The sequence below is a fragment of the Zingiber officinale genome, chromosome 3A (assembly GCF_018446385.1).
Source record: "Zingiber officinale cultivar Zhangliang chromosome 3A, Zo_v1.1, whole genome shotgun sequence".
In the NCBI taxonomy this organism is placed as follows: Eukaryota; Viridiplantae; Streptophyta; class Magnoliopsida; order Zingiberales; family Zingiberaceae; genus Zingiber; species Zingiber officinale.
In genome coordinates, this window is record NC_055990.1 from 103992664 (window position 1) to 104005970 (window position 13307).

The window sequence follows — 13307 nt, forward strand, 5'->3', positions numbered from 1 at the left end:
TTTTGAGAAGGTTTCCTCAAAATTAGCATATAATCGATGTCTACGCTTCCTAAGAAGCATTCCATTAATCGCTTCCAGTAGTTGAAGTCTTCATAATCATATGGTGGTGGTTCGCAGGGGTTCCGTCCTTCTAGAAGAGTCATAATTTCCCGACAAGAGAAATAAAAAAAAAATCCCAAGACTTGGTCTTGGATTAGCAGTGCTGGAAAAGGAATATAATATTGCACTAATTTTGAAAAATAATAAAATATTAATAAAAAAATATTATTCCAAGATTTTGAAAAATATAATATTTTATCAATACTAAGCAACGGTGAAAAGATGATGATGTGATTTTCAAAAACAGTTTTGGAGGGAAAAAACGAAAGGCGTACCTGCTCTAATTTTTTTTTTTTTTAAACGACCCCCCTTTGTTTGATTGGTGGTTGCACCAAATCAGAGCAGTACCTGCTCTGATACCACTTGTTGGATCGTGAAACGTCGATAGAGGGGGGGGGTGAATATCGATTCGAAAAACAGCATTAATAAGAGTTAAGCGCAGCGGAATAAAAACTTAGACAAATGAACACGGTGTTTTTACTTCATTCGGAGCCTGTGACGACTCCTACTCGAAGGCCCGTACTCCGTGAGTACTTTCGTTGGGAAATCACTATCAATTTGAATATTACAGAGTTAAGTACAAGAATTGACAGATAAAGAAAATACCGACAATAGAATTAAAACAAAATCAGCACTGAGTCGGAGAGCTTTTCGTGGCGTCGCAAGAGCACAGAGCAGCAGATCTTGGATTCTAAGTTCATATAGAAGCTCTACCCTTGCCCCTTCATTTATATGAAGCTCAGGGCGCCCTGGATCCCTTCCAGGCGCCCTGGTGAGACGTGGCAGGTCCAACCAGTGAGCTCCACGTGGCGATGTGCAATCAGGATAAAACTTGCCTCCCGGGCGCTCGGATCCCTTCCGAGCGCCCGGACCTCCGGGCGCCCGGACCACCTTCCTCCAGAACAGGTCCTTCTCCTGCAAGACAAGGTTAGTCCGAGGCAAGTATAATAAATTTCCTGTAAAACAAAGTGTTAGCACGGTTCATGAGTTTGACATTAAAAAGTATGACTTAGATTCCGTCTTTCCGAGACCGGAATCTAGTCACGATCTCGACTTAGATATCCGAAATGGATCTAAGCCGGATCGACGCCTAATGTTCCCTTCCCGTGAGTGCATCCTCGTAGTCACTCCCCTCCAGTGACTTACCTCACTTACCTGCCAGACATCCGGTCAGCCCTTCGACCCGTCTGGACTTCTCGCCAGCTATCCGGTCATCCCATCGACCTAGCTGGACTTCTCGCCAAGCATCCGGTCAGCCCGTCGACCCGCTTGGACTTCTCGCCAGCTATCCGGTCAGCCCGTCGATCTAGCTGGGCTTCGTGCCAGACATCCGGTCAGCCCGTCGACCTGTCTGGACTTCTCCTGCACACTTGATCAGAGTGTTAGACAACAACAGACTAACTTAACCTGATTTGTCATTCATCAAAACCTAGGTTAAATCGTTAGTGCTAACCTCACCAACAAGTTATTTGGCACCAATATAAGTAAGTATAATAACCATAAATAAATGCCTTTATATACATAAGAAATATGATACAATGAGTCCATACAACAATCATCAAATGATTGGCTCTAGGGCTCTAACTAACACACCGCACATCATCTCCTCCTCTCATCTTCTCTACGAGCCTGCTCCACATGATCTTCTTCATCGCCAGCACAAGTCCACTGTCTGCCATTGCTAGGGGCCACCATCGGCTACTGTGGGTCAACGCTGGCGCATTGGCATTGTCATTTTCTTCTCTTTCAAACCATGCCCTAGCTTCCATCGCCGACGCTGACTCTCGATTTGCCAACACCGACTTCTGAATCATCTCCGCCATCAAGCACTCTTCCTCCCGATCTTTCGATCGCTGGTCACCGCTGCCTGTCACCACACCAATGTCATTACCCCTTGGTTATGCCCTAACACTAATGATCTCCACTGCCACTAGCACCAGATGTGGCTGCGATGGTGGAGTAGGCCAACCCCTCGCCTGCATCCTCTTCTTCTTCCCAATCCATCGCTACCTGATTTCACTACACCTCTACTCAGCATCATCACTCAATCAGGTCGACGCCACACTATTGACATCCTTTCCTTTGCCTCGGCTCATCATCCTTCTCACTGGCTAGACCTCTTGATGCCCTAGTGTCATCGTCACTCCCTTTGCCCTAGTTCATCACGACAGCAGCAATCAGATTTCATCAGAGAGGAAGCTATGAGTCAGTTTTGGGGTAAGTTTTGTTTTCGATCTCTAGGGTTGCATGAACCTAATTACTTCACTAGGTGGAATAGGATCTGGATTAATCCTTGGATACGGTGGATTGATTGATAGAGTTAGGTATCAATAGAGCTAAGCCTTGCTGGGTTGGAGGCAACCTATCCTTATCCAAACATCGGTGTAAGTTCCCATCATTATGTTTTTCCCTTTAATTCATATCGTAGATGATCTATGTTGTTAAAGGATCCCATGGGTTATTGATTCATGTCTTGGATTTAAAAGGAGAAATGTGAAGGAATAAGATAGTTTTGATTGAGTTTGACTTAATGGATTATAGATTATGATTGGAAAGATTAAAGGATTCATGGATGATTCAATTAGGGTTTTCCCTAATTAGTTTGGGTTGGGATTTAGCTAGTTGTTGTGTGTGTAATTAGCTAAATTTTACATTGTGATTTGCAGAACTTTGATTCGAGATGAGCGTCTCGACGTGGGATTGTTTAGCACGATCAACATATAAAGGCGGGTACTTCCTGCTTTGTCTCTTTAGTACTTTAACCCTAGTGAATGAGCTTTATATTCAGATTGTTGCTGTGTTTTACCTTGACTCCACTCATATTTTTCTTGTGCTTGATACTTATCCACTCGATCTTTGAGTTAATCGATTTGATGTCTATACAGTCTCACATTGCTATCCATGGTATTTAGCAGATACTAGATGTCATGCTTACTTGCTTTGATTGTTGTTTATTCATATACCTTGTTGAGCATGCTAGCTTCATTTAACATACTTGATTTCTATTTATATATGTGATGGATACTGCATCTTGCACATCATGTCATTACATCCATACCGACGACCATGTCTCCCTTGTGGTTGAGAGGGTCATTGGCCAAAGCCGCACGCTCGGCCACTCATGAGTAGTGGTAGCTGGAGCAGATGTCTCTTGTCATGTCGTGCCACACTCGACCACTCATAGGTAATGGTATCTGGAGTTGTGAGCAGCAGGGACCCCCTTTTGCTATCTAGCTAGTTAGCTACTCAACACCTGTCCACTTGGTCACTCGAGTAGTGTCAGTTTTTGAGTATTGTATAGTTGTCATTGTTCTGGCCTCTCGACCATACAAGGGTATGGTGCGGAGGGGTGGGCAGGATGACCATCCGTGCATACACTTTCGTTATTTTATTAGCTCACAAACCCCGTGTGGGGCTAATAGTTTTCATTTCCCATCTCATGGAAAACCCTTCTCGCTCCGTTTAGCCCTATTATTGGACCCCGTAGTTGTTTTGATGTGATCAACCAAGTTGGTTAGGTCCTGCTTTGTGTTTGATCCTTGTGTCTGAGTGTGTAGGAGCTTAGGAGCCAGGAAGTCGAGCGGAAGACGCGGCTAGCGAGAAGGACGGCACGGGAAGGAAGCCGACGGGCTCGGTGTGTCTGAAGGATGAGAGAGCTGTGGAAGTGTACACCAGTGGGCGAGAAGAATGTGCACAGTGTTCGAGGGACGTTAAGCCGGGGAGGAAGGCTGCTTGAGTGGAAGGCCGAAAATTGGGTTCGGGTGGGCCCTATTTCGGTTGGCCAGAATCACCCAAAAGAACGGAGCTTCAGAAATTGAAGCAAAGAAGTAACTGAGCTGGAAAATCTGCTCAAGGTGCCTTCATCATGGCTTGAAGGTACCTTCACCTTGAAGGCGCCTTCAAGGCTTGATGAAGGCGCCTTCAACTGTTCAAAAGTGACTGTTTGTGCGCGGATAGAGTTTTATCCATTGACTCGATTGGAGGCGCCTTGGACCTCTGTTGGAGGCGCCTTGGATCTCCGAGATAGACTTTCTAGGGGCTATAAAAAGGCCCCTGAAGCTAGGAATTAAACATGAATCTAGAACTCAACTCTGTGATCAATTCCTAGCAACTAGTGAGCGTTCTAAGTGTGTAAAAAGGCTTCTCCGCCTATAGTGAAGGAGACTCTGCTAGTGCGATCTTTGACTGCCTTGGATTAACAACCGTCTTGGTTGTAACCAAGGTAAACTTCTGTCTCCTCTTTTATTTTCATCTTAATTTTATTATTGTTGCTATATTTTTGAGTTGAAAGCTTTGAGGAGGGTATAGTTTAATTTTGCAGGCAATTCACCCTCCTCTTGTCGGCCTCCGCTGCACCAACAATGTTGTTGTTGCTTACTTATGCTATTGTTTTTATTGTATCCATATGATACCTGTTGTTTGTGTTTAGACACTGACTTACTTATCAGTAATATTTATATACCTCACATGTTACCCTTGTAGTTATGAACAGTACTATAGTAGATCGTTACTACTACTAACCTTCTATTACTAGCCTAGGATATGGGTTCAGGTATGGATATTTATTATGATATCATGGTAGTATCTGCTATTTCTTTATGAGATTGTATACCTTTATATCTCTAGTTCTTTATTATGTTCATGCACTATCTGTCTATTACCCGCTGAGTCCCAGCACTTACCATCCCATGAACTGGTTTTCTTTCGCCAGGTAGCAGGTAAAGGATTTATGGAGTCGTCTAGAGATCTTGTCCGCCAGTCCTATGTCACATCGAGTGACTTCTTCTGTTATTGTTTTCATTCACATTATTAGCTTTGGTTTTGTTTCTTGTATATGTATCCTTTGTATGAAGTTTAGCTTTGTAGCTTCTTGTAATTGTTTTGATGTGGTTGTGTCAAGTGGGGCTAGCTCACAATTAGTTGTATTGTGGTTTTGCGTTCGTTATTTGTTGACTTCCACTGTGTTTTGCTATAGTCGTGTGGGTTGCTTACTATACAACTGCGTTGTTATGTTCTTTGGTTCTAGTCGTGTGTGTTGTGTATATAATTGCGCAGTTGTGTATGTTCCAGCCGTGTGGGCTGTTGAAAGCTTATGAGTAGCCTTGTGGCATTGTGTAGTAGTTTCATTTGTCATTGCTATAAGGGAGGTGTTATCCGATTTTCATTTGACAACCTTACCCTCGGGGCATGACAATTTATATCATGTTTATCATTACATTATATACACGTTGATGACCATTGCTCCCTTATGGTATGAGCTAGTTGACAGTCTTATATACCTATGCATGCTGACGACCATTGCTCCCATGTGGTATGGGCTGGTTCGACGACTATTGCTCCCTTGCGGTATGAGCTAGTTGTCAGTCATGTTAGCTGCCCATTCGGCCACTATGGGAGGATGGTAGCTTGGAGTGAAGCTTGTCCTGTCGTGCCACCCGGTCACTCACGGGGGGAGTGATATCCGGTGTTATGAATAGTCAGGGACCCTAATGCTATGTAGATAACTATTTAGCGAACTGTCAGTCTTGGCCACTATATAGTGGTAGTTAGAGGATAGCATAATTGTCACAGATCCAATCTCTCAGCCATACAAGAGTTGTGGTGTCTGGAGTGGTTTTGGAGATGACCATGTGGCATGTATACACATTTGCATATGATACACGGTGCATCTTGTAGAGATATATTTGCATACATGTCTAGTAGATACTAGCTACATGTGATTGTAATATGTTGCACTTGTTTGAACTATCGTTCATGCATATGGTTGTCATGCTTCATACATGTCATTTATTACACATGTATATGATATCGATTATATTGCTCAAGTGTTATAAATAGATTTGTTGCTGATCCCCGATGAGTTTATTGATCATTATACTGTATGTGTCGATTCTAGATTGGGTATATGTATTTCTTATGTCAATTATGAGTATGTGTATTTATGATGTCAGTTATAGTTATATACATTGGTTATGTCATATATGATCATGTTCTTTGTTCCCTACTGAGACTATATGATTTGATCTCCATATTTTATATAGACCATGCACTATCTTATCTATTACCCGCTGAGTGACCCGCACTCACCATCGTATTTGTGTATTGTCTTTCCTCAGGTAGCAGGTAGATGATTGTAGAGTTGCTTGGAGTATCCTGTCTGTTAGTCCCACGTCACATCTAAGAATGGTTTCTGGTTTTTTTCATGTTATTCTTATATTACATTGTGTGGACTTTGCATTGTATAACTTGATTTGTTTTGGAGTTTTTCTGTTTGGTGTCTTGTATTTGCTTTGTTATGGTTGTGTAAAGCCTAGCTAGATATCAGTGTTTCATTTTTGGTTTATGGATTTTCCTTCCGTTTTTCGCTGTGTTTTTAGTACAGCCATGTGGATTGTTTATTACAACTGCATAGTTGTGATCATTTTATTCCAACCGAGTGGGATATGTATTTAACTGCATGGTTGTGTATATTCCAGCCGTGTGAGCTATTGATTATAGCTTGTGAGTAGCCTTGTGGTATTGTATACATATTTCAATTGTCAATGTTACAAGGGAGATGTTGTTCATTTGTCGGACAGGGACTTTGTTAGTGCGGGAAGCATCCGACGATCAAACCTAAATTTTCTCCAACTTTGATCACATTAAAAATAGGGTAAAACAAGAATATAACTTAGAAAAAATAGAGTCAAAAGGATAATAAAGAACAAAAATGTATAATAAAGTCATATTTTAGACTTGAAAAGTTCTGAAATTTTATATCATTTTAAGCAGAAATAAATTCTTTTCTATATAAAGTTATATTTTTTTAAAAAAAATACATAAAAATAGTTATTAACCTCAAAAAATCTTGAAATATTTTTTGAAAATGTAATAGAGCATGTAACTTTGCAGAAAAAATAAATTTTCAAAAATTATATTTTTAAGAATTTTTATTATTATAAATTCTTATTCTGGATAAATAATTTGTTAAAAGTCAAATAATGGTCAGAAAATTTCAAAATTTTTGTATTGAATAAAGAATATGATAATTTTTCCTAAAAAATAAATTTTGGAAAAAAAAATAACTCTATGAAAATATGTTTTAATTACAGAATATGATTTTTTTTTAAAGAAAAATGCATAAGAAAGAATTTAACGGTCAGAAAAATTTGAAAATTTTCTTATAGATAAGCGATCAAATTCTCTTTCTTGGAAAAGTTAAAGAATAAATTAATATCTATTTAATTTTGAACAAAATTCAAAAGAAATTGATAGCCAATTTAAAGCAAGAATTTGAAATCAAAATAAAGCATGTTTAATGATTTATCATTTTAAGCATGATTTTAGAACCCAATATAGGTTCCTACCTACTGAACTAATTAGAATTTTTTTAGGAATATATTTTCTTGATAATTTTATGATTTGACCCTTATGTTATCTAAAGTGTCAATTTAGTCTTTGATAATTTTTTAAATTAAAAATAGCTATATTCGTAGATGCAGAATTCTTTAAATTCTCTATTTTTATTTTTCATTTTTATTTTGTCAAAATCTTCTAATCGACAAGATGTAGCTAAGGTTCCTTTTAATTCATTATTTTCTTTTAATAATTTTTTATTATCTATCTCTAATTTACAAGAATTTTTCAACAATAGTTTTATAAACTTGAAGCTTCTTGTTCTTGATCTAATAAGTTTTTCTCTTTAGATTTGGCTTCATTTTGCACCAAAGTTGGATCTTCATGAAGTTTTGCCAACTTGCTCTATAGCTCCTTAGCATCTCGATATTCTCTAATTTTGCACAAGATAGTGCTTGGCAATAAATTAACCAACAATTTAGTTACCTTGTCATTAGCCTGACATCTCTTGATTTGCTTCTCATTTCATTTGCTCTTTGATTTTCTTGGAGCTTTAAAACCCTCTATTAGAGCAAACCATTGCTTTATGTCCATCATCAAGAAACTCTCCATTTTTTTATTTTCATATGTCAAAGCTTCCCCTTTGGAATAATGGAGGTGCCTGGATGTCAAATCCAAACCTATCTAAGAAATTCATTTCGAAGTTTAGCTCCTTTGATGATAAGTCCTTTGACTTGTTGAAATTCAGGGTTTCAAACTTCCAACTTCTTGTTCTTTCTCTAGCTCATTGCTCTTTTCAATGACTAGTCTAAAAAAAGTAGTCTCATTCTGATACCACTTGTTAGAACACGTAGATAGCTAGAAAGGGGGGATGAATAGCTTCATTCGCTTCTTCGATGATAATTTGCAGCGGATACTCGAAGCAAAGACTCCACAATTCTAACACCTCCAATTTACTTGGTCTCCACCTCCTTGAGTAACAATCCAAGGATTCACACCATGCACACAACTCCAATATGAATACACTCCCTCTCAAAAAATTTTCGAAGGTGAAGAAGCCTCGTACAATCTCAAACACGAGAAATACAACAAGAACACAAGTGAAAATGAAAGTAAATACTTTACAATAAAATCGTGCTTAGCTTGCTATCTTCTTGTGTGGAAATGTCTTTTGATCGGTTGGAAATATTGCTGCACTTCTTCGTCAATGTCCCAAGAACCGGTGGTGAAAATCCTAAATGAACTCTCCTTTATATGGATGTCATTCAAAATGCTTTTTCGCCTCCAAATCAATTTGGTTTTTCCCCAATCGATTATCACGTCAATCGACCGTCCAACAACCTGTAGAATGACTCTTTTTCAAATCTATAATCAATTGGCGAGCTATACTAATTGATTCGGTAGTTTCTAATCAATTGCCCCCAATTGATTCCCAAGTTCTATGTTCTTTTGCGATCAAGACCCTAATCGATTAGCCCAATCGATTGGGAAAGGATGAATCGATTGCCTCAATCGATTCACCAAGCCTCTTTTCCCTCGAGAATCTATCATGAGAAACTCTATCCAATCGATTGGACTAAGCCCAATAGATTCACCAATCAATTCCGACCTTCATTATGTTTCCACAAAACACTCACAATCGATTAGGCACTCTACCTAATCAATTGGTCTTGGGCTAATCGATTGATCTAATCGATTACCTAACTCTAACTCACTTGATCCAAGTTTAGAGTTCCCTTATCCAACATCAGATTTCACGATGACCTATTGGGACTTTCTATTGCCTAACATCCGGTCAACCTTAACCTACTAGGACTTCTTCACTAAGTGTTCGGTCCTCCTTTAACCCACTTGGAGCTTCTCTTTGCCAACTTCCCATTGGACTTCCGATCACTAAATGCACACCTCATTGATCCACTTGAGTTTTTCTCTTGCATAACCTCCAGTTAGGACTAGTCACTCGGTAGGCTTCCATCCTACCTAATCTAAGTTAAGGTTTTCCCTTGTCTAACCGTAGTTAGCGATTTCCTTTGACAATGTGTAATCCTTCTTGACCCACTTATATTTTTCTTCGTCTAACCTCAGTTAGGACTAGTCACTTGGTAGACTTCCATCCTGCTTACCTCAGTTAGGACTTTCTGTTGTCTAACCTCTAATTAGGATTTCTATTACCTAACCTCCAGTTAAGACTTTCCCAAACAAGTATCTGGTCACCTCTTAATCTACTTGACTTCTCACTCACATATTGTCAAATATCAAAACTCAAGTTCAAGTCAATTTGAGTTTAGTTAAACTGATCAATCTTAACTTTAAAATGATTGCACCAATAATTAAGTATATATTGAAAGATAATATTGTTTAGAGAAAAAACTTGGCTACAATCGTAAAACTATTATAATATAATATCATAAATATTATTCACTATTTAAAAAATATTTATATGATAATAGTTAGGAGTTTGTAATTGTATAATAGCGTACGATAATAATATTTTTAAGAATAAAAATGAGCTAAAACATGATATACGTTATTTTGATAATAAATAAAAAGTGGCGCCTTTTGATTTTTACCTTTTTATCCAAAAAAGTATTTAGTTTTAAGAAAAAAAATATTTTTGTAAATAAAATAATTAGGTATTGTTGATGTATAAAATTCAAATCTATATTTATAATTAATCTATGGAAAAATATATTTGCTTATCTTTTATAAGTAAAATATTGTAAATATGGATCGACTTACACGTACTAGAAGAACCTTTAGGGACTAAGTTGTATGAGTAATGAGTTGAATTGGCTTTTGCCCTGGGCGTAACGAGGAAATTCTTAGATCAGTATAAGTGTCGACTTTGCCAATCTAATAAGAAAGATCTATTCTTACAGTGCATAGATCAATGGATTTAAGATGTAGAAATAGAATACTTTATTATCGAGATAAAAAAAGTTGATTTATGCATATATTTATTTATTACATTTCATATGATTAGAGTGATGATATGATGATAAATAGAGACATCCTAACAATAAAAAAACTAGCAAGATGTAATTAGAAATGACAATTAATACTAAAAATAATAATCTATTTTTAAAAAATATAGGTATGAGAATAATTAATTTATTAAATAGAAAATAATCAAAAATAATTTTTTAAAAAATTAAATTAACTTGTATTAACTTAATTATAGATAAACAAATCAGAGGGTATTTTCATTATTACATGAAAAGCTTTTGTAAAAATTTAACAAAAGGCATTAATATATAGCCCCAAATTATTAATATACACATAAACCAAGAGAAAATTCACAAGGAAAATATTACAAAATAAAGGGCCCTAATGAAAAATTTAAAGGGCCTGGCCGCTAGGGAGATTAATGAACATTAGAGGTGGTTTTAAGTTTTAATTACAGATTAATCCTTAATTAATCCCAAAGCAAGGCTTCAAAGTTTGTTGGGTACCATTCCTCCGGCGGCGCCGCCCACAGCGGATCCCCGGTCTCCGGTGACGGAAGGAGAAGCAGCGGCGGAGGCTCCGGCCACGAGTCGACCCAATCGTCGTACAGGTACTCGACCCCGGAAAAGTCCGAGTCGAGCGACGGCAGCTCCGTGATCTCCCCGAGCTCGTCGTCGGCCTCAGCTGGCGGCGGGGGTTCCGCGGCCCTCTCGGCTGGGTCCATTGCTGCGGCCTCGGCGGCGGCGGCCTGGACGTCTCGGGCGGAGAGTGTGGCCGGCCGGGGCAGCCTCCCGGCGAGCTCCGGGAAGTTGAGCACGGCGGCGGGGCCCTTGACGCTGAGCGCCGCCACATCGTGCGCCCGTGCCGCCATCTCCGGCGTCGGGAACGTCCCCAGCCAGATGCGCGACTTCTTCCGCGGCTCTCGGATCTCCGACACCCACTTGCCCCAACTCCTCATCCGAACGCCGCGAAACGCAGGATGCCTGCTACTCCGCTCCCGCGGTCGCTTTCCGCCGCCATCCTTCCTCCACTCGCCAGCATCCGGAGACGACGAAGACAAGGAATTGACGCTGCTTTCCAGCTCCAAAGAGCTGTCAGGAGCCGCCATTACTGCCCAAAACGCCACCTTTTTCTGCTCCCTCGCTCAATCGCCCCACTCCGAATCGATCGAACCCAAAAAGCTACCTTTTTGACGGAATCTACGAGCTCAATCTACCTCCTTTAAGCCGGAGAGGGCGATAAAAATTGAATCTTGCAAACAGACAGAGTGGCAATGAGGATCCGACCGATGTTGGTCTGAGAGAGTAGATGGAAAGAGGAAGGGGGGATTTATTAGAGAAAGGGAAACGTGCCACGCTAAGGCATTTTCACGGTGTTTCTAAATGCATGGCCCCTCTCTTCTTCCTCATCATCATTTAATCCTATAACCTCCTTATTTCAGCCGGCCGACTTTTATTTATTTTTTTACCCACACCGTTGGTATTATATCGATGACTAATCTAATAGATACTGATATCAATTTTTAATAGCTATAAAATATATAATTGAGTCTCTGATCCCTCTGGTAAAGTTCGATTGGGTGTCTCTACGTAAAGGGACGTTACATATACTCAACTGTTTGAGATGCTTGAGATGAGCAATATCCCATCTCCTTAATTTTTTTAGAAAAATAAAACTTATTAGATTGCTCTTATTCTATTTATTATCGCTATTTGCCCTCTGTCTTTATTTTTAATGCTACTTTAACTGCTAAAAGATCATAATTGTTATGTAATTATAGTAATACGTAGCTATTTTAACTATACAATTATAATAACTATGATGTTGGAGTAAGTATTTAGTTAAAATTCAACTGAATTAATCAAACTAAACTAAGTTGATTTTTTTCGAACAAATTGAATCGACCGAATTAAAAAAAAAAATTGAATAAATCAAACCGATAAAATATCGGTTAATTCAATTTTCAGCCGAATAAACTAAATTTGTATAAAAATTCAATTTTTTTAATAAAATTTTATTTTTGTCCTAAAACATGGGGTTTAGAAATTTAATTTGGTCTAAAAATTTGATTTATTCTGTCTATTTGGTTTAACCAAATAAAAAATTTGAAAATTGAAATCGAACTGAATTAGCCAAATTAATTATTTTTTAGAAAACAAATAAATTTTCAAATAAACCGAACGAAATTTTAAAATTCAGTCGATTTGTTCGATTTAACTAAAATTTTGCTCACCCCTAGTCATAATTGCTACAATATAACTCTAAATAGTTGATCTGATTTAAGATCAAGGAATGGGCTAATTCTATAAGGTAACCACAGTATCTTGCTTTCGGCCAATTGGATACTAATCTGGTCAGTCTTTGTTAGGTCGTCTCTTGGTGAGTCAAACTCTGTTGGGTCAGTCTATTGGTGCAGTCAGCGCTGATGGTCAAACCTGAGTTTTGATAAATGAAAAATAGGTTAAAGTTACACGTGTTGTCATCTAACCTTATTACCGAGTGTACAGGGTTGACTAACCCCAATCAGGATGTTCAATTCCTGATTGGTTAACGACCGGATGTGTGATTCTGGTAAGTCAGAATGCTCGATTCCAGACAGGTTGAAGTCTAAATGTGGGATTCTAGCATGGGTCGGGATGTGCGATTCTCGATTGGAGACGACTAGATGTGCGATTTGGGTAGGTCGGGATGTTTAATTTCTGAAATCTGAATGCGTGATTCCAAAGGTAACTCTACACCTGTTAAGTATAGGTATGTTACTGGAAGAGAGTGACAAAGTGAGAACGCGTCCTTGTTCGAAGGGACAATAGGCGTCGGTCCAATTTAGGTCCGTTTCTGAAACTTAGATTGAGACCCTGACTAGAATCTGGTCGCAAGGAGACGGGCTCTAATTACTACTCCTTATTATTACTGTGCTAACATTTGTC

The 13307-nt window shown here is 38.7% G+C and overlaps 1 protein-coding gene across 1 annotated transcript; it reads right to left on the reverse strand.

Annotated features, from left to right (window-relative positions):
- Positions 1-10667: 10667 nt before the first annotated feature.
- Positions 10668-11773, reverse strand: LOC122053927 (ethylene-responsive transcription factor TINY-like). The gene has a single exon (XM_042615833.1). It carries the CDS (start codon positions 11486-11488, stop codon positions 10850-10852), a length of 639 nt encoding a protein of 212 aa, XP_042471767.1. The 5' UTR covers positions 11489-11773; the 3' UTR covers positions 10668-10849.
- Between the last annotated feature and the right edge of the window lie 1534 nt (positions 11774-13307).